Genomic DNA, 21835 nt, shown 5'->3' on the forward strand with positions numbered 1-21835 from the left:
CCTGCTCCTGCTGGCCACACTATTCCTGATACGGGCCAGGATGCCATTGGCCTTCTTGGCCACCTGGGCACACTGCTGGCTCATGATTAGGCAGCTGTCAATCAGCACCCCCAGGTCCCTCTCTGTTTGGCAGCTCTCCAGCCTGTAGCTCTGCATGGGGTTGTTGTGGCCAAAGTGCAGCACTTGTTGTAATGCTCTTTGTTGTATTTGCCTTTGAAAACGCCATTGAAATCTTACAATGTGGAAGCTGATGCTGTTTGTTTGCTCTGTTTTATTAGAAAAAATACTCAGGCAAGGTCTACAATCATCTGTCAATTATAAATGACTTACAAGGAACTCATGAAGCAATAAAATTAAAAAAATACAAATACAAACTAGATCTGAAACACTTCTATTTGGCAATTTTATAACCAATTAAAAAAAAAAAAGGGAAAAAAAAAAGAAACAAAGATTACAGATTACTTTATAGGTACAGAAACAAAGCAGTAGGTGAAGTGCTCAAGCAAAAAAATCCAAAACAAAAAAAAAGAAACAAAACCCAAACAAAAAAAAAATCAAACAAAAAACACTGCATTTTTTTTTCCCTCCAAAAATAAAGTCACGTCACTACAGATTTCATGAATAATACCCTTATTAAACAACCATTCCAGAACATCTTATATTAGTGGTGCTTTTCATTTGCACTTCATTTCGTTTGATAAGAATTTCCCTCTCTTTTTGTGTGTGTGTACATAAGCAACATTTTTAACCCACTGTAGCTAAGCAAGACTCTCGTGTCAGTACCAATGCAGAACGCATTTGTATTACATTAGGATATGCTCACTTCTGCAACCGAAGGGTTACTTTTAAGTTTTATTCTATGTAATAAAAATTTAGTGTAAAAACTGCTGGTTATTAGTTTCACTGTAGTAAACTCCTCCCCAATAAGGAGGACTAACTCTGCAGTTTGACTGCATATATCCATACAAATTTTACATATTAGTTCCTTCCAAGAGCAAGGAAAAAACTAATGTAACGTTCACTATTAGAAAGGAGCGCCATGAATTAATTATGGGTACTATTCATCCCTCTTAAAGACTTCTGGGAAGGATGTTCAATGTGTTTTTTGTTCTTACAACAGATATCAACAGTAGTATATAGTCCCTTAGGTATGTAAAAGGAAGGGGTTTTTTTTATTGTTAAGGAAGGTGCTTTTTTTTTCTCTTTTTTAAACAATTCTTCTGGCAGCACTAGTGAATTACAATATCCTTCAATATTATTTCTACCATAATATATACATTTTAACTTTCATGCCTCTAGAAAAACATCTACAGTACATTTCATAATATAAAAATATATTACAAATCTGCTGAAATATTTACAAGCAATGTCCTATTCTCTATATGCAACATTTTTGTCTCCATACAAAGACTAACAGGTTAGACACATCTCTATTTGTCAGTTAAAAAAATCCATGTCTCCTTGCTTATTAAGCAAGAAAATGATTTTACTTTCCTTTTCAAAGCCAACTTTGGTGCATAAAGGATTGAACTTCTAGATTATTATTTTTTTTTTTCTTAAAAATACCATTTTCTTTACATCTAGAAAACATTAGGCCAAAGAAAAAATAAAAGAACACTTTACAGTGAATGGGGATCCTAAAAGGTTAAAAAAGGAAAAGTAAAACACCCATAACACTAACTGCTTATAGTAGAGGTTTTTCAAAAACCATCCATTGATACAGATCACAGAAAAGCAGATCTCATCAACATACTACACTACTCCTGCAAAGGGTGTCAGACATACTGCAACACTCTCAATATCTTGAAACCGTACTATATGTATTCAGGGTCGACTGGAAAAGACAAGCATTCCATCAACATTTGTTTAAACATTATCACCCGACATATCTTAGGGTCTGCAAAAGGACAGATTACAAATGACAAATGATTACTATCCACCATACTCAGAGGGCAACAGGATAATCCCTTGGTAGTTGTTTTATTGTCTGGCCTGTGTTCTATTTAGTTAACATCCACGAGTAGCCTAATAGCTCGTTAACAGTTCTCCTGGGAATTGTGAGTAAATGGTGATGGTTACTTTTTCTTTTCATCAAATATAAACTACTGTATTCACTAAAGAAAAAAGCAGCTTAAAGAAGCAAGCATGCAAAGCCTTTTAGTTGTTCCACTAAGTTGCCAGAAGAGTGTTTGCTCAGTCTCCCACTGTACCATTCCATGAAAATGTGGATATACAGTAATATATATATTAATATATTCCACAGAAGCATCAACTTCATTCACAGAATGTTTACACTAAGCATAAATATTTATCTAAGGGGGAAAAAAAAAAAGATGGGATTTGACTAATGTGCAACTTTATTTCTAAATCCATTGTCAGTGACTAAGACTGCAGGTGTCCCCAACTTGCTTGGTTTTTACCTCTTCAACCTCTTCTGTGGCATTGTTCTGTAAAACAAGATAGTACAGGTTTACATAAAGACCCTGCCATGTAAATGTTAGTCAGGTAGAGCATACTGTCAAACCATGGCTATACAAAATCTGCTTTTACTTCACTTGATTAAAACTGAAAGTAATTTTAAATTATCCAACATTAGCACACATTTCAGGTAATTGTTTCAAACTTCCTATTGGAATCATCGTTTTAGCATGACATTAATAGATTGCCACTTTCCCCCTCCCGCCCCCCACAAAGTCTTCATCGCTAATTCTTTGATCTCCCACAGTTTGTCCCAAAGCTTTTTTTAATCACACACTGGTCTTATACAGCTAAAAATCTAGATCTTAGTTTTATTTGGGAGAGGTAGAAAGGGTAGCTCATTTTTCACCAAGGACCATCTCTGAGATTAATCTCAGAGATGATTACATATTTACATGAACATCAAGATGATTATAAAGTCAGCGTCAAGCAGTTTTGAAACACACAATCCAATTTCCTCACAACATTTTTTTATCATTTAGTGTGAACATCAGTAATCCATATAGTTCACTAAGTATTTTGCATACTTATATTTACTAAGATAGCAGATACAGTGTGATGCTTTATTGTCATGTTGTAAACCAAGTTTTCATTGATTAGTGAAATACACTGAATGTTAAAGGTGAACTGAAAGGCTTATCACATATCAAGACCTCAGATTAGTGTTCTTGTTACTCCTTTAGACACTAGGTCACTCCACATTAAGGAAGAAACACAGGAACATGGAACTTTTGTTACAGCAGGAAAAAACTTCTCCCCCCAACCTTTAAATATTTATCTTTGGATGTTCAAACCTTGAGAGTGAATTAAGCATTTCAGATTACCTTTAAAAACTGTACACTCAGAACTGCAGGTACTGACAATTATGTGAGCACACTAAGAAACTGGGGAGGGGGGTGGAGGGAAACTAGGAAATTATTAGGAACAAGATGGATCAGAAGCCAATCCGAAGCCCTAAAACCACAAGTGCAAATGCAGCTTAAAGACAAGCAACATGTACTGTCCCCTTCTGTCCCCCATCTAAAGATTCTTTTGTTAAAAAATAACAGTACTTGTATCCAAGTACAGGGTTCAAGGTAATACTTGCATGTATTACAGTTGAATATAAAATATGTAAAGATAAATTTGGACTTTAAAAAAATTGGTATACAAACCAGTATGTGATCTTAACAGAAGTGATCTTTCAGGATTCCACTGTATGTACCTCCTTTACTAGAATTTCTGTACACCAAGCACAAAAAAGTAAAATACACTTGGTAAATACACACATTCCCCGTTTCTCAGTATAGTACTAGAGTTCAGTTCAAGAAGTTTAAGTAATTCTGAAACAACTTAAGACCTCAGAACTTAACTCCTGGACGCTGACAGGACGGAGGCTCCCTGGTCTGGTGTAAAACGTGTTATCAAGCTCAGGTTACCAACGTCAAAAAGTTAAGTGAGGCTTAAGACTGTATTTAAGTAAAGGAAGTTTCAAAATGAGGACATTACCTGTATATGTTTGGGTCCAGAAGCAAGGCAGTATCTTTTGGTAGCTTTGATAAATGAACTACTTTAGTTTTTAACTGATGTCGCTCACTTTCATTTACCCACACATCAGGCAGACTATGAATAAATAAATAAAATAAAAATATTCAAAAAAGATCAACTGTTTTTCTTACCATAAAATTAATGTGGTAAACTAGTACACATGAAGGGTTTTCTTAAAGCAATCCTCACAATTCACTGGTTAGAAAAGCACCTTCACTGAACTGAGGAAAAGACAGCCTATCTTTACATACCATACTTTTCAATTGCTCAGCGTGAAAGAGATGCTAAACAGAGGATTCCAGAGGAATACCAAACCAGACATACAGTGACAATGGCAGCATATTCTCCATTTTAACAGTTTAATGTGAAAATGGATAGCAGGGGGAAAAAAAGTGAATCCCTGAAAATACTTTATTTTACTGGGCATAAAATATACTACAGGCACCGAGATTCAAGTTGCACTAATTTTCTTGCTCCCAGTTACAAGTTTTCAGTGTTAAAATGCTTCAGTTTTGCAAACTGTTTCATTATCTTCTCAGGAAATCCAGGCAATCATCACAACAAATTCTGGCTATCTAACAGGTCTCATTGTGAGAGGGAATAGTTAAGTCTTTACACATTGAAAGGAACTTCAGAGCTGCTTGTGGCAAAAGCCTGGGGAAGAGGGCCAGAGACGTTTTGCACTTTAACTCTTTTCAACATGCCACCTTGAGAGTGCCTGATTTTATTATTGCTTCTTTTACTGAAAGCATACTGGGCTTTTAAGGCCTTGCGGAGGTTATCAGGAAACAGACTGATAAAAGAGGCACTGGGCTTGATGAGGTCATCAGCATCTTACTGAAAACCTGCTTTCTTGCCTCCTCCCAAAAATTAGCATTGACAGCAGCTGTGCAGAAGGAACAGGGGATCCATTCTGCCTCCACTACTGGTGGGAAAAAAAAAGTTCTCAAGAAAGGAAAGAACCCTCCAAAGCCAACAACTCCCTGAGAATATTTTCAGTCATTTGGGGGGTTTATTTTTTTTTTATGTTGTTTGGTTTGGGTTTTTCCCTTTGTTACAAGATGTATGAGTCAAAAATTAATTTCAGGATGGGGAAAAAGTTAAAGTTTGCAATTTAGAATTCTAACATTTTGAAACAAGTTTCACATTGAGAAACTCAACATTTAAGACAATCTAGATAAAGCAGCTCTTCCTCCCACCAAATCCATAAGCAATTTAACAGACTTTCACAAATTATTAAACTGAACTAATTTTTCAGCAATGGAAGTTAGCTGCTACTCAAATTTGATGTTTTGATCCAGAAAACTTAAATGAAGCCAAAAATGTCCATCTCCAGCAGGAAAAGGAGTTTCCCCAGTTATATTTTTCCCTCCTAAGACAAAGGTAAAAGAAAAAAAGAAGGGTGTGGGGAAGCTCACACTCAGGAGACAATGCATCTATCTATTGAGGTTTAATATGGAAGATGAAAGGTGGAAGATATCATAAGACAAGTATTAACTGTTGCTGAAAAAAGTTGGAGCAGTGTAACGGTTTCTCAACAAGACTCAGAGTAGAAAATGTTTCTAAGTGTGAGTAGATTTACTGTTTAAGAAAAGTTGGGGGACATTAGCCATGGTACTTTGCATTATTTGTTAACTGTAGTAATCAAATGGAATTGAATCTACTGAATAATCCAAAATTACATCATTCAGTGCAGAAAATATACCATCTAGCTAACCCAGCTGAGATGCAAGAAACGTCAGTATAAACCAGCTTGTCCTTCTACCTCACCAACCAAACCTCCATCCACCTGGGGATAGCTTAACAGCACTGAATAACTTGTCTTCTCCAATGCAGTTTCTAATACTGTATTCATCTGCATGAGCAAAAGTCTCATTTGACTCTCTCTTGGAATGAAAAGCACTTTGCTGTTGTGTTTTCCCATTTCCTTTTCATGCATCCAGAGTATTGTATGTTTCTTTTTAATTCCTTGTATCTTAAAATGCAACTAACTGTCTTTATCTCTGAAATAGTTTAATGATTTCAGCATGATGCCACATACAGCATTATCAGCTGTTTTAAAGGGAAGGAAGAAAACCTGCATTCTTCACAAGAATGTTTTCATCTCCCAGGTCAAATAGAACCTTGCAGGCTACAAGTGCTGCAATGAGCAAAAGCTACAGACCCTTTAACATTGCCCTGAAACACCAAACATTGCTCTAGATAACTCCCCTGCAAATAAAAGTTATGACAGATTCATGCTGCCAAGTTCACACTACTGCACATGACTAATCTGGGACACTAAAAACTGAGTAATTTAAACCACCAAAGCAAAGATAAATTTCTGTTATGCCAAGCCTTTGACTCACCATCCCACTCAATCACTTAAAAGCAGCAGCACTGAATCTAAAAGATCCCATTATTCTGAAAGTTAATTGCACAAATTATGATTATTTCATCTGAAACTCAGATATCCTTACTTAATGAATTCCACCAATTTAAAGCTATTTTCCTCTTTTTAAGAAAGAGCCTATAAACCTGCATGTCTTATCTACTTATGCAGCTATCCACCTTAGTGTGAAATAAATGTCTCAATTACTTTCATTTTTATGCAAGGAGAATGGATCCAAGAGATTTATTTTATTCTAATTATCTTTAAAAGTAGTTAATTGCCTTAAAACTGGTGAAGAACATGGAGCATACAGCTACTGCCTCCTAAAACTACTCTGCCTACTGCCTCTGCTACAGTACAGTGGAAAACATTTCTCCCTGTAATTAAAAAAAATATATTTATAAAAATTCTATTCTGTATCAGAACAGAGATGAGATTTCAGCTGTTTCAAAGTAGATAAATTCTTTCTAAAGTACACTTACTACAAGCCTACCCAGGGGCAGTACCTTCATCCTGCATTATACACAGCTAATTGTTTGGAACAAGGCAGGACTTTGAAGAACCAATAGAAAACAAGCAGCCAAGCAGGCTGGAAGAGTATTCCAAGCTCCAATGAGAGAACCCAAAGAAGCAACAATATGAGATGGCTAGCTTAAAGGGCCAAATGTGGTTATTACACTGTTAAATTGTGGCACCTAGGCAAAGATTCTTGTGGTTCTGCTGTTATGCTAATGATTGTTCATTTTTCAGTACTTAGAAGTATTTCAGGATCACAATGCATCAGTGGGTAACTCAAAGTTGTCTCAGTGATGGGTTTCCTTATGCATATGGCTGGCAAAACCGATCTGAACTTCCCATTCAATAGAGAACCTGGTTATCAACGCCTATAATGACAAAATGTATCAAAAACACAGCTTCAAGTTTACCTGAACTTGCATCAGAGTCTAGAGACTTCAGAGCCAAAGTGAAAATCAACTAAAATATTGGGGTTTTTGTTTAACTTCAAAATTCTTTTTTAAGAAGTATTTTTCAAAGCATGAACTTTTAATGTTCAAAAGTACAACATCATTTACTTTAGGAACCCCACTGTAATTTCTTCCCCATTTAAATGCTAGATATGACTACCAATATACTCACATGTCCTCTGGTGTCCAATGGAGCAGGAGTTTTATTTTTCCAGAATCTTCTTTTCTTTTAGCTATTACCTGACAATAATAAACCATAATTAAAACTCATTCTGAAGGTGTTTTTTCATTATTTTTTTTTTGCTCAAAAACATTCATGTTCCACTGGAAATTCATAAGCAGCACACTGTTTTACTCTGTGGAAGTTGTATTAATTCCATAGACAAGTAGTTCTGGGCCCCTCAGTTTAGGAAGGATGTTGACTTGCTGGAATGAGTCCAGAGAAGTGCAACAAAGTTGGTGAGGGGTTTGGAACACAAGCCCTATGAGGAAAGAAAGACTGAGGGAGCTGGGGTTGCTTAGCCTGGAGGGAGAGAAGGAGACTCAGGGGTGACCTTATCACTCTCTACAACTACCTGAAGGGAGGTTGTAGACAGACGCATGATGGTCTCTTCTCCCAGGCAGCCAGTACCAGAACAAGAGGACACAGTCTCAGGCTGCACCAGGGGAGGTTTAGGTTGGCTGTGAGGAGGAAGTTCTATACTGAGAGAGTGATTGCCCATTGGAATGAGCTGCCTAGGGAGGTGGTGGAGTCGCCATCATTGGTGGTTTTCAGGAGGAGACTTGATGGGGTGCTTGGTGCCATGGGTTAGTTGTTTAGGTGGGTTGGATTGGTTGATGGGTTGGACGTGATGATCTTGAAGGTCTCTTCCAACCCAGTTTATTCTATTCTATATCACTACTAAAACCATTCTTGGTAAGGTACAATATTTTCCATTAAATCTTTGTCTACTGAGCAGTCCCTGAAAATAACAACAACAACAAAAAAGGTAGCAGCCTATAAATAGTCTTCCTCTCTTTTAAAACACTTCCAATTTTTAAGCATCTACTCTAAAAGCTTGGAATGTACATTCCTCCACAAAAATGTTCTTGTTCTTCCACAGGATGTTTATGGAAGTTGCAAGAAATTGATGGCTTAATTGTAGCATGGCATAAGAACAAAATCTTCTGCCTCAAATGCTTGTACATATAAACTACATCATATGCATAATGGTGGAGTAGACATCCATCAGCAGCCTCTGGAGGACCCCACGCTGGAGCAGGTGGATGTGCCCAAAGGAGGCTGCGACCACATGGAGAGTCTGCATTGAAGCAGGTTCCTGGCAGAACCTGTGGACTCATGGAGGAAGAAGACCACACTAGAGAAGGCTTGCTGGCAGGACTTGGTACCCCCACGAGGCTAGACCAGTGTGTTCCTCAGGGGACTATACCCTGTGGAAAGGACCTATGTTGGAGTGGTTTGCGAAGAACTGCAATCTGTGAGAAGGGCTGACACTGGAGACACTCAAGGACTCTACACTGGAGCAGGGCAATTGTGAAGAGGAAGGAGCAGCAGAGACCACATCTGATAACTGGCAACAGCTTTATGGTCAGGTTTGCAGAAGTTACAACTGAAATGGAAGAAATCTAGCACCTCTGCAACAATGATGCTTTGTAAAGAGCGTGAGTCCATTCACGTTTTTCATTTAAAAAGTTAATTCAGCCAGATGTATGCTTTATATGGTTTTGATTGGAAAAACAAAATAAACCAAACCCTCTTCCTATATTCTCTAAATTTCATGCACTGTCCCAGAAACAAAAGGGGAATTTAATTTGATTTGTTTTCTTCTGAAGGAAACGTGCATCAGAAGTTGTTTCAAATCAGAAATGAAGTTCTGCTGACCTCTTCTGGAAAACCAGAAAACGTCACCTTACAAACTGGTATGCATCCTTACTAATTTACTGTGTTTCACAGTTTTAAGATTCCAGAACATAGGTAACATGTGCCTGCCGAGCTGAAGTAACTAAAAAAGCTAAAGCCAGTGAAGAACAGTTTATAACCGACTATCTGACCGACTGGACAGATGGGCAGAGTCCAATGGGATGGCATTCAACAAGTCCAAGTGCCGGGTGCTGCACTTTGGCCACGGCAGCCCCATGCAGAGCTACAGGCTGGGGTCAGAGTGGCTGGAGAGCTCTCAGAGAGGAACCTGGGGGTGCTGATTGACAGCCGCCTAAACATGAGCCAGCAGTGTGCCCAGGTGGCCATGAAGGCCAATGGCATCCTGGCCTGCATTAGGAAGTGTGGCCAGCAGGAGCAGGGAAGTCATTGTGCCCCTGTACTCTGCATTGGTTAGGCCACACCTTGAGTACTGTGTCCAGTTCTGCACCACTCGGTGTAAGGACATTGAGACACTTGAACGTGTCCAGAGAAGGGCAACAAGGCTGGGGAGAGGCCTTGAGCACAGCCCTGTGAGAAGAGGCTGAGGGAGCTGGGATTATTTAGCCTGCAGAAGAGGAGGTTCAAGGGTGACCTCATTGCTGTCTACAACTACCTGAAAGGTGGTTGTAGCCAGGAAGGGGTTGGTCTCTTCTCCCAGGCAACCAGCACCAGAACAAGGGGACACAGTCTCAAGCTGTGCCAGGGGAAGGTTAGGCTCGAGGTGAGGAGCAAGTTCTTCACTGAGCGAGTCGTTCGTCATTGGAATGGGCTGCCCAGGGAGGTGGCGGAGTCACCATCCCTGGAGGTGTTCAAGATGAGATTGGACATGGCACTTGGTGCCATGGTCTAGTCATGAGGTCTGTGGTGACAGGTTGGACTCAATGATCTTTGAGTTCTCTTCCAACCTTGGTGATACTGTGATAATTCAGATTTTTTTAGAGAATGAAATCTAGTCATTTCAAAAAGCTGGAGGAGAGGGGCAAAGGCCACAGTAACCTGCAAGATACACTTTTAATTATTGCAGTATCTGCTGATTGGGTTAGATGGAAATGCTTGACTTTTGCACCTGACAATTCAAACACACACAAAAAACCTGACACAATGATTGGGCTCCAATTAAAAGGAGAGAAAAAATAAAAATTCAAAGATGAATTCTGGAAGGCAAAGACATTTCTTCAGAAAGGTCTTATTGACTGCATCCTAGAAATTTCTACATCTAAAAAGAAATTGGTGGGGTTTAAAATAAATGGCATGGTTTTATATAGAATATATATATAAAAATATACATGCACAAATGCACACAAAAGAAGTGCCTTATCATAGGAGATTGAAGGTATCTACAGTGACTGCTTAGAGATTCTTCACAGTATCACAGTATCACTAAGGCTGGAAGAGACCTCGAGGATCATCAAGTCCAACCTGTCACCACAGACCTCACAACTAGACCATGGCACCAAGTGCCACATCCAATCCCCTCTTGAACACCTCCAGGGATGGTGACTCCACCACCTCCCTGGGCAGCACATTCCAATGACAAATGACTCTCTCCGTGAAGAACTTTCTCCTCACCTCCAGCCTAACCTTCCCCTGGCACAGCTTGAGACTGTGTCCCCTTGTTCTGGTGCTGGTTGCCTGGGAGAAGAGACCAACCCCCACCTGGCTACAACCACCTTTCAGGTAGTTGTAGACAGCAATGAGATCACCCCTGAGCCTCCTCTTCTCCAGGCTAAACAATCCCAGCTCTCTCAGCCTCTCCTCACAGGGCTGTGCTCAAGGCCTCTCCCCAGCCTTGTTGCCCTTCTCTGCACACATTCAAGTGTCTCGATGTCCTTCTTAAACTGAGCGGCACAGAACTGGACGCAGGACTCAAGATGTGGCCTAACCAATGCAGAGTACAGGGGCACAATGACTTCCCTGCTCCTGCTGGCCACACTATTCCTAATGCAGGCCAGGATGCCATTGGCCTTCTTGGCCACCTGGGCACACTGCTGGCTCATGTTTAGGCGGCTGTCAATCAGCACCCCCAGGTCCCTCTCTGAGAGCTCTCCAGCCACTCTGACCCCAGCCTGTAGCTCTGCATGGGGCTGCCATGGCCAAAGTGCAGCACCCGGCACTTGGACTTGTTGAATGCCATCCCATTGGACTCTGCCCATCTGTCCAGTCAGTCGAGGTCCCTCTGCAAATTAATCCCTCTTGAAATTAGTTTTTCACTAGGATATCCATCCTGTAAAATACTGCACTGTAATGCAGCATTCTGAAGTATTAGATTTTTCAGACACAAAGAGAATGCATACTCTATATACTTACAGTACTATGAAATACAACACTGTGGCCTTTTCCTAAACTTTCTATATGTGCTGAGAGGTTAAAGCAGATGGCTCGATGTCTTATAGCATCCAGTGTTTGTGCATCAAAGAAGTCATGAGGTCTTGCTAGAAAAAAAGGAAAAAAGGAGGAAGAGAGATCATTAGTGTTCAATACATTGAAAGGATTCAAACACATGTAAGTCTGAAGTTCCATTAGTGAACCATTTATCATTATGACAGCAGGACTACTTTATCAAAGCATAGTAAACATTAATTGGAGAGAAAGAGTGGTAGGGGTTGAAAGAAACCTCTGGGAACCTATCTAGTCCAAGTTGCCTACTAAAGCAGGTTCCCATGTCTCAGGTTGCACAGGAATGTGTCTAGGTGGGTTTTTGAAGGCTCCAGAGGAGGCTCCACAGTCTCTCTGGGCAGCCTGATCCAGTGCTGTGACACTCTCAATGTAAAAAGGTTTTCCTTCGGATTAGGTCAAACTTCCCGTGTCCCAGCTTGTGCCCATTGTTCTATCACTGGACACCACTGAAAAGAGACTGGCCCCCACCCTCCTGACACTCAGCCTTTAGATATTTGTAAGCAAGAGGTTTAGATATTTGCAAGATGTGCCAAGAGGGCCACAATTTGTTTAAATCAAAACATACTCCTTGTAGATGAAACAGCTATTTTCACAAACTGAATTACACTTGCTCAGTTTTAACTTTCAAGTGAATTCCATTCTTTCTTAACCTTCAAAATTAAGAATTTGTTAATTTTGCTAAGTACCCCTGGGAACAGCCACAGCATTAATCTCTTTAAAAAAAATCCCATTAAACCCAGATCTCATTAATAAATGTAGTTCTAATTGAATGCAAAACCAGTCCAGCTCAATTATGGTGTTTATAGGAACCTACTGGCCAAGTCACCCTGCAGCATAGTCAAAAGTTCCAACGTTACTGCTGTGGCTTTAAAAAAAGGAGCATTGAAGTACTTCAGAACATGACAGTGCATAGAACAAACATCTTAAAACTAGAATTATACATACACCTTATTACTTAAGTTTATTAAAAACAACCTGCTCTGATCTAATATATAATCACTGCACTGGATACTGAGATGCTGCAAAGAGATCAACAACAGCACTGAGAAAAACAAATGGCTTGGTGCTGCAATGGAACACAAAGCTAAAGATTAAGAAATAATTATTGTGACCACACTGAAAACATTAGTTCCCCATTAAATTTTTTTATCTCCAAGGAGTAATAATGCTGGAGAAACTCCACAATGCTAGACGGGTTTCTTTCTATGTACAAGTTCTTTGATTATTAGTAAACAGATTATTTTCTAGCCAAGAAGCACTAAACTGCACCACACACTTCAATTTATCACAAGTAAAATGCAATTAACATCCATTTGATATCCTAAAAGCTATCTAAAGCCAGCAGGCACTAATAAAGCACTTTTCCTTTTAGAAAAGCACTTTCATAGTTAAGCATTTCTTGAATAATAAAAACATGATTTAATTGTCATTTGGAGCATAAAGAAGGTCTATCAATGCTACACCAAAAACACCAACCGAAAAATAACTGCTACTAGGCACATAAATGTACACTGTTAGAAATAATACACCCATTTAAAGCATTTCATATAGTCCAGTAGTAAAATTACATGAGCAAATAAGGTATAAAAAAAAAGCATTCAGGTTTTCTAAGCCGTGAGAGCAGTAATTCTCAACACAACACACTGAAATGAAGAGTTGGTATTAGATCATCAGCTACATATCATCCTGGCATTTGAAATTCTGTGGTCTTCATTTAAAACAACTTCTAGATTCCTTTTCACCAAGATTATCTATCCATTATTTCAAAACCTCCAAACTCCACTTAAAGCTAGTATTTGCTGTGCTCCTGGGAGTAATTGTTGTCAAGCATTCATCTGTACTTTATGTCTTGGCCTTATTCTATCTCAGCTGGATATTGCCAATTAGGCAATCATCTCAATACAATGTTTTCTTGCTGCAAGTTGCAGCTCATGCTGCAGGTGGTCAGTGATGCAAGAATGTAAATATTTTATAAATAAATACAAGGGAGGAAGGAAAGGGGGTGGAAAGGAAAAGACAACCCCACATTTTTGGTTTCATACTGGAAGTTTTTCCAGGCTTCACCACTGGATAACATTCAACAGGTGCAGAGGGCAGGCCATGATCTGTCCAAGGTATATGAATAGGTTTATTTATTGCTTATTGACTGTTAATGCTGTATATTCTAGGTATAGTAAATCTATTCACTCAAAATTGCTCTCCAAGTATGGTATCTCCCAGCATAACATTTCCAGCCCAAGCCTCTGACACATTGTAATACTTTCTCTGTATATAGTTAAGCAGCTGCCAGCATTCTGTCGAGTCGCCGCCTGGTGGACAAGTGGTGGCATTGCACCCTTTGTTCCATTAATAGAATTCTGTAAATACTCTAATTGGGTCCAAATTGTAAATACTACACCACTTATGGGATGTATATTCACAATCATGAACTAGAATCTGTATACAAAATAGTGATTAAGCAGTTATTGATAATTTTAATAATTAATATTAATATGTATATAATTCCTATTTCCTCTTTATAAATTAATAACCTCTTCATCACAGCAGGTCTTGACTATCTCCAGAGAGGGAGAATCCACAACACACTGGACAGCCTGTTCCGTTGTTCTGTCACCCTCACAGTGAAAAAAATTCTTCCTCATGTTTCCATGGAACTTCCTACACCTCAACTTCCACCCATTGCCCCTTGTCCTGTGACTGGGTTTCACCAAGATGTATATAGCAAATCAGAGCCTCTATAACACCACTAATGTAATCAGCTATAAAGATGTCTATAGTAAAATGTGCTTTCATCATAAAAGTACTAAGTACCAAACTTAAAAGAGCAACATAGCATTTATGGATAGGAATTAAAAAAGGTAGAACAGTGAAAAAAAATGGCAAGGTGTTATGAAATGCACAAAAAATTCTACAAGTCAAGTAACAGTAAGAATTCTTCTTACAGCTTAAAGGATCACGTCCTTGACAAATACAAAGCCACAGTACAGTTTTCTTTTTATTTATGCATAAATGTCTCTCAGAAGGCTGTTAACCTTCAGATATAAACAGAGAAACCAAATCTGTTGATTTGCTGTATTTAAACTAAGAATTCAGACATGAGGAATCTCCAATAGCAGCACAAATTAGCAATCAGTTGCCAACAAATACCGAGAAAGCCACACCCTGCAAAAAAAGCCAGGGCCTAATCAAACAATGAGGAAGATTTCACACTACCAAATAGTATCTTGTTTTACACCCAGTTATTGTAACTTCTTCTGACCCAACTTGCAGAGACCCTGGTCCATGTGTTCCATCAACACTCCTTTTGGACACTTAAAAATCTAAATATACATCTGTGTTCTCAGCTTTATATATTGAAAATGCTGTTATTTTGTTACTTTGCCTTCTTAGCTAAGGGTCCTTGCTGTCCCCTATTTTTATTGTGAAGACAACCTTGCACACACACACTCTATTCTTTAATTAAAGGTAAAACTAAGTTAATAGACAGACAAGCAAAGTTGTATCAGCCCTTTGTTGAGTCCACCTAATCAATAATAAGCCACATAAAGTTTTAAAGAAAAGCTACCAATATTTAGCATTTTCAGAAAATGCCATCAACTTTGGATACATTTCTGGGTCACAAAACCCCTGGAGAAATACGTAACAGAAGTCAGTTCCCAATTCAGTTAGAGATGATTTTTGCCTTAAGCCATAACTCAGCAGCCAGCACTGCATTTTCTCAAGAGGTAAGAAGATAAATTGCTCAGGCAACTGTCATTTTCCCTCCTGTGTCACACTTGATCAAGACAGTAGGACCAATCAAGTACTACAGTCTGATCTTTAGCATTTCCATAACTTATATTGCTTACATTTCTTTGCCATAGATTCATTCAATAATTATGCAGTAAATCACCACGACTAAAACATCAGAGCAGATCATTTGAAGTTTTAACTATGAAGCTTCTGAACTTCTAGGTCAATAATGTTAATCAATTACTAACAAAATGCCAACCAGAAAAAGTACTTCTGCATATGCTGAGGGGAAAAATTGAATTAAGATGCATTAAATCAGCCACCTAACAAAATTCATACGGACGAAGAAATGAAGATGCAACTCAGGAATCTCTGAAAGTGAAAATTTTGAAGTGACCAGTCTTAGACATCTATATTTCATGTGAGTAAAACAGTCAACAAATCAAGATAATCCCTTAGGAACTTGCAACTATTTCAAGTAAATTTCCCTTTCGTTACATCTATGATGAACTAAAAGGATAATGCAAAGTGAACACACAAATCTTCATTGATCAAACCTTCCCTTTGGAACCTTTGCATTTCCATGGAGTGCTAGAGTCAAAGGGAAAGCTCTTTGAAAGTAGAATTCTGAAAAGAACAAAATAGCTTTTTACCTTCTTTGAATGTTGAATCAATGCCAAAATCAGAGGAATTACTGAAGTTTACACTTTTAAGATGCTGAATTATAAAACTTGCTCACATCATAAGAATGCCCAAGCATTTAGGGAAAACCAAAAAGTAATCACCTTGCCTGAAGTTAACAGCTGTTCCTCCCAGAGCACTGAATTGCATAGTTGTCACATAGTGTGGAAAAGGCACAGGAAATGCACTTTCCAGAATTCTAGGTGACACCTTAACTTTCCAAGACAGGCATTCCTTCCCTTCAAGGCAGAAACATGACCACTGCTTCATAAATTTTGATTGCTTAGAACATATTGTGATTATATCACAATAGTGACATAATCAGCTAAGATGACTACTATGTACATTCGCTGCTGCAGCACTATTTGAGTAACTGGCAACTGTTACTTCTTCACAGGAACAGAAAGATCAATACAGGAAAGCTTTCTGCCACAAAAAGGTTTTGGAAAAGTAAGACTCTAACTGCTGGCCCAATGAAGTAATAGTATCATAGTCAGGGTTGGAAGGGACCACAAAGATCATCTAGTTCCAACCCCCCTGCCATGGGCAGGGACACCCCACACTAGATCAGGCTGGCCAGAGCCTCATCCAGCCTAGTCTTAAACATCTACAAGTTCTCTGGCATGCCATCACTAAAATCCTACTGCCTGCTAGGAGATAGGACTGAAATGATTGCCTGCTTGTGAACAGAGCTTGATTTCCGTGGGCGGTATAACATACAACAGGTCCATTATCTTGTGATTCACTATAAAGTTGACTTCACACTACAGGTTGAGACTACTGCACTTTTTTTCCTTCAGCTGTTGACATACCAGCAGGAAAAAATAAAATAATTTTTTTTAAAAATACTCAAATTAGTTTCCAGATGTCTCTGCTCTAAAATGAAACTGCCACAGTAACAGATCTTAACTAGCAAATGAGTTCAGAACTGGATGGCGGCATCCAAAGCAATTATAAACCAAAAGCTACATTTTTTAATGATTTCCCAGTTTTTCCTAAGCATTATTGTACGTTAGAATCTTTAACTAAATATGACATGGTTATTAGTCTGATTCTGGTACAACTCAGGAATCAAACAGCTGCATCGAAATGGACTAGAAAAGCAACGGGGTAAGCGGTTACTACATGCCCAAGAAAACAAATCTCACATTAAATGACAAATCAGACTTCTTAGCAGATTGGTTCCTAGAAATTAAAAAACATCACTGTGCAAAGAAAGATTAAAAAAACCCGAAACACAGCAAGGGGAATCTGCCCCAAATTAGAACTTGGTTATGCTCATGAAACTGTCATCAAGCTAATGAAATGTTGTGCTCAGAAGAGAGCTTATGTAATATGCATTTCTCTCTATTTCATATGAATCTGCAATCTCCATCTGCAGCACCAAACTTCAGATCTCCTCATCACTGAACAGAACATTTTCCAACAGTCACATAGTTAGCAAACAAAAAGTGACTCTAAAATGAAAAACATCTTTAAATTGTAAATGCAAACTGTGACTCAGATGCTTTGCCCTAAAAATGAACACAAACAGAATCTAGAGTTGCTTTCCTCCTGTCACAAGGGATGGCGAGACTATGATTCTAAGGATTACAAACCTTACCAGACATGTGCTGAGAAACAACCACATGGAAGAGGAACTTCCTATCCAAGTCAAAACATTCAAGAGCTCCTATTTCCGGAAACACTTACGTAATGATCGTCGCCTCTTGTTTTTTAACTTTCTTCTTTTATTCATTCCAGCTTTAGATGGAGATTCCTCTTTGGCCTTGGGCTGGCTGGCAACTTTCGAAGAGTTCTGCTGGCTGAAGTGTGTGGGCACGTGACGGGCAAGTCCTCCCTGAGATGCAAAGCTGGCATTGCACCCACCGACTACACACTAATGAGAGGAGAGAACAGAACACCCCTATCAGCATGCTATATGGCACCCATTTACAGGAGTCTGACACATCTTTCAGCTTCCCTTTTCTGGCTCATCTTCCAATACTAAAAGGAAGACAAATTTTTAATGACCATGCAATTCTTACAAAAGAAAAACAGAAACATCATCTGAAATAAATTTCTATCTGAACTTTGTAACTCTCAATTATCATCATCCATGGTAAGATTTTCTCTATATTGTATTTTATAGAATAGAATAAACCAGGTTGGAAGAGACCCTCAAGATCATCACGTCCAACCTATCATCCAACACCACCTAATCAACTAAACCATGCAACCAAGCACCCTATCAAGTCTCCTCCTGAACACCTCCAGTGATGGTGACTCCACCACCTCCTCAGGCAGCCCATTCCAATGGGCAATCACTCTCTGTGTAAAACTTCCTCCTAACCTCCAGCCTAAACCTCCCCTGGCGCAGCTTGAGACTGTGTCCTCTTGTTCTGGTGCTGGTTGCCTGGGAGAAGAGACCAACCTCTGCCTGTCTACAACCTCCCTTAAAGTAGTTGTAGAGAGCAATAAGGTCACCCCTGAGTCTCCTCCAGGCTAAGCAACCCCAGCTTTCTCAGTCTCTCCTTATAGGGCTTGTGCTCCAAACCCCTCACCAACTTTGTTGCCCTTCTCTGGACATGCTCCAGCAAGTCAACATCCTTCCTAAACTGAGGGGCCCAGAACTGGACACAGTACTCGAGGTGCAGCCTAACCAGTGCAGTGTATATTACATAGCATAAAACCAGACAATGCACTGACAAACTCTTCCCACGTAAAATAAATGCTTCTGAAGATTTTTTCCCCTTCACTGATTCACATTCCCTTGCCTTTCAAAATACTGCAATTCTGTGTTTCTCAACAGCTCTCTGATCATTTTGTAACAGTAACATTCTCTACTGTTCTTCTTTCTTGTGACTAGTCATAAGTGAAAAAAACCATACCTTTACCCACATTAAATTTCTAACAGCTTAATGCTTTGGGTAAATGCTAAGTGAAGTCACTAAACAGTCAACTTACTGTTCTGTCTGAAACTTCAACTTCAGTAACTTGAAAGTTGTAGTAACAATTATTTATTTGGGGATGCTACTACAGCTTCAGAAGTATTTAAGAAAGTCCTATGTAAAGAAAATGACCTCTCTTCCTCAAAAAAATCAAATATCCAACTATAATTAAGCAAACCCACAGAAATCACAAAATAGATGTGACTAATCTAATAGTGGCTACAATAATTGTTGGCATTTTTACAAGTATTCTGTTTATATTTACAACCACTTCATTTGCAAAATAAGTACTTAAATCATACTGTTGAAGAGCAAGGCATAAACCTTTTCTCTTGTGCTCTGAGCATACAAACGTAATAGAATGATAGAATCATAGAATGGCTTAGGTTGGAAGGGACCTTAGAGATCATCTGCTCCAACCTCCCTGCCTCTCAACTAGACTTGGCTGTTCAAGGCCTCATCCAGCCTGGCCCTGAACACCCCCAGGGCAGAGGCAGCCACAACCTCCCTGGGCAACCTATTCCAGAGCCTCACCACTCTCATACTGAAGATCTTCTTCCTAAGATCCAGTCTAAACTTACTCTCCCTCAGTTGAAAACCGTTTCCTCATCCTACTGCTAGACATGCTTATGAAAAATCCCACTCCAACCTTCTTGTAGAATCCCTTCAGGTACTGGAAGGTCCCCTGAAGTGTTCTCTTCTCTAGGTTGAGCAACCCCAGGTCCCTCATCCTATCTTCATAGCAGAGGTGCTCCAGCCCTTAGATCATCTTTGTGGCCCTCCTTTGGACTCGCTCCAATTCCTCTGTGTCCTTCTTATGACGGGGACACCAGAACTGGATGCAGTATTAAAGGTGGGGTCTCACCAGAACAGACCAACATAAAAGCAATTTTAAGATACACATTCCTTCACTGGCTGCACTGGATTGTACATCCACACAATCAGTTTTCCTTCTGATGCAGAAAATAGTAGCAGGGCAAATGAGCTGATCAGCCTAAACCAGTGGAAAGTTCATCTTCCACATATGTTCTGCTCCTCCCTTTCTTTTCCCATCTTTCTCAGCTCCTTCATCTGCACCTCTCTTCTCTAGCACTTCCTTCCACAGAAAACGGATGAGGCAGCTCCAACAGGTGTCCAGGAATAAGTGACACTGCAATTATGGACATAGTGCAGTTTTCTCTGAAGACTAAGGATGAGTTTGAAATGCCTTAGAGTGATCTGCCTCAAGCCTGTAACTTTGACTGAAAGACAAGAAAACAGCACTAGAACAGCACTTTGCATGTTTTGTCCCTAGAACTCAACTGTGCTGTTTTCCAGCAGTGGCTGCAGAATCAGAAAGTCTGCTTCTACCTCATACCTAACAAATGGCTTTCCATCATCATTACATAGTGTCCATGAAAAGAAAAGCTTTCATTAAGGTGCTCCTGAATTCAGCTTCTAGCTCCTTCTGAGCCTACAAACACTGACATAAAAAAAGGCCTAAAGTTCAATTACAGTGAGAAATTAAAATTCCCATTTTGACAATGCCTGCTAGAGATCAAAAATAACTTAGAAGTCTTGATCCAGTGCATGTGTTGCCATATTCCAAGTTTATTAATGTACATACCTTCAGGAAATAACACAAACTCTGTATTAGGCACATTTTAAACATTTTGTAAAATACAAGAGCATAAGGCTTAATTAGTTGTATTTCCTGTCAGATGGGAAACACTGTGTTATGACTTGCAATGTCCTAACTTTACTTGTCTACTTCTGTACAAAGATAACAAATATATTCTAGACAGATTATCCACAGAAGATACCACTCACTTCCTTGCTCAGCCCAGGTTTTACTTTCCACACCCCCAAACCCAACATCCTTAAACCTTCAATATATGCAGCTAGAAATTATCTCTTGTTATTAAGTCATATTAAATATTTGCAGAAATCACTACATTCAGATATTGTGTAGTTTTGAGACCACCTGACCATGTCATCCAGTTAATCAACAGGTAATATATCAAAGATGACAGAGAATAACTTTGTAGTAGACAGGAAATAGTAGAAGAGGAGAAAAATCTTACCTGTTTTTCTTTTTATTTATTTTTCTCTCTAAAATAATATATCCAGCAATCCGTTACTAATGGGCAAAGTCTCTTCTCTCCAAAGATAAAGGAGCAGTTCAGGCTGTCACTTCAGGATCTCGGGACGGTAAGTCACACCAAATCGGCTTCCCACCAGATAATTAGACAGATCTAGAGGGCTTCTAATAAATCAAACTCTACTGTTATGTACAACTTCAAACCAATCTCTTCATTTTTTTTTTCCCCCCCCAAAACCTAAATCTCAAAATTTTGCGTTCAATTTGAGGTATGATGGATTGGGTCCGGATTGGTGGATATGTTACTTCAAGAGAAAATAAGTCAACAAGTAAGAAGATTAATTTCTCCAGTGTACCCATACCCACCATTAGTAATGGGCAGAAATGACCAGTGGTTTTAACAAAGAGGATGTAAAAATATCTAGCGAAACAGGTTGGGTTTTTTTTTTCCTAAATACAAAATGACCAAATCTCCTTTTTAAAACAGTCCTTGTAATTTTGCCACAAAATCTAAGTAGTATTTTAGACAAGTGGATAAACCTCTTTATTGTCTCAGTATCCAAATGTTGTGGCAGAATGACTTTGTATTTTCTATCTCTACCTGCAAAATTCTAATGGATAGAAGATATTCTGTCAAAAGACTAACAGATATGTACCTCATGAGAAGACTGAAGCTGTTTGGTTATGTTTTCTGCATGTCAACAAGTACTTCTCTTCTCAGAGATATACCAAATGCAGTCACTCCTTAATGAA

General features: G+C 39.0%; 1 protein-coding gene across 3 annotated transcripts in view; it reads right to left on the reverse strand.

Moving 5' to 3' along the window:
- Positions 1 to 526: 526 nt before the first annotated feature.
- AEBP2 (AE binding protein 2) overlaps positions 527 to 21835 on the reverse strand; it is a 48686-nt gene continuing 27377 nt past the window's right edge. Inside the window, exons 4-9 of one of the 3 annotated variants that reach the window (XM_054167759.1) lie at positions 17765 to 17951; positions 11570 to 11694; positions 7514 to 7581; positions 3967 to 4080; positions 3633 to 3699; positions 527 to 2447 (exon numbers count right to left, since the gene is read on the reverse strand). In XM_054167759.1, coding sequence (XP_054023734.1) covers positions 3645 to 3699; positions 3967 to 4080; positions 7514 to 7581; positions 11570 to 11694; positions 17765 to 17951 — 549 coding nt within the window. In that variant the 3' untranslated portion in view covers positions 527 to 2447; positions 3633 to 3644. The remainder of the gene's footprint in view (positions 2448 to 3632; positions 3700 to 3966; positions 4081 to 7513; positions 7582 to 11569; positions 11695 to 17764; positions 17952 to 21835) is intronic. The other 2 variants (XM_054167760.1, XM_054167761.1) reach the window with 2 other exon arrangements.

This window comes from Dryobates pubescens, chromosome 15 (genome assembly GCF_014839835.1).
Source record: "Dryobates pubescens isolate bDryPub1 chromosome 15, bDryPub1.pri, whole genome shotgun sequence".
In the NCBI taxonomy this organism is placed as follows: domain Eukaryota; kingdom Metazoa; phylum Chordata; class Aves; order Piciformes; family Picidae; genus Dryobates; species Dryobates pubescens.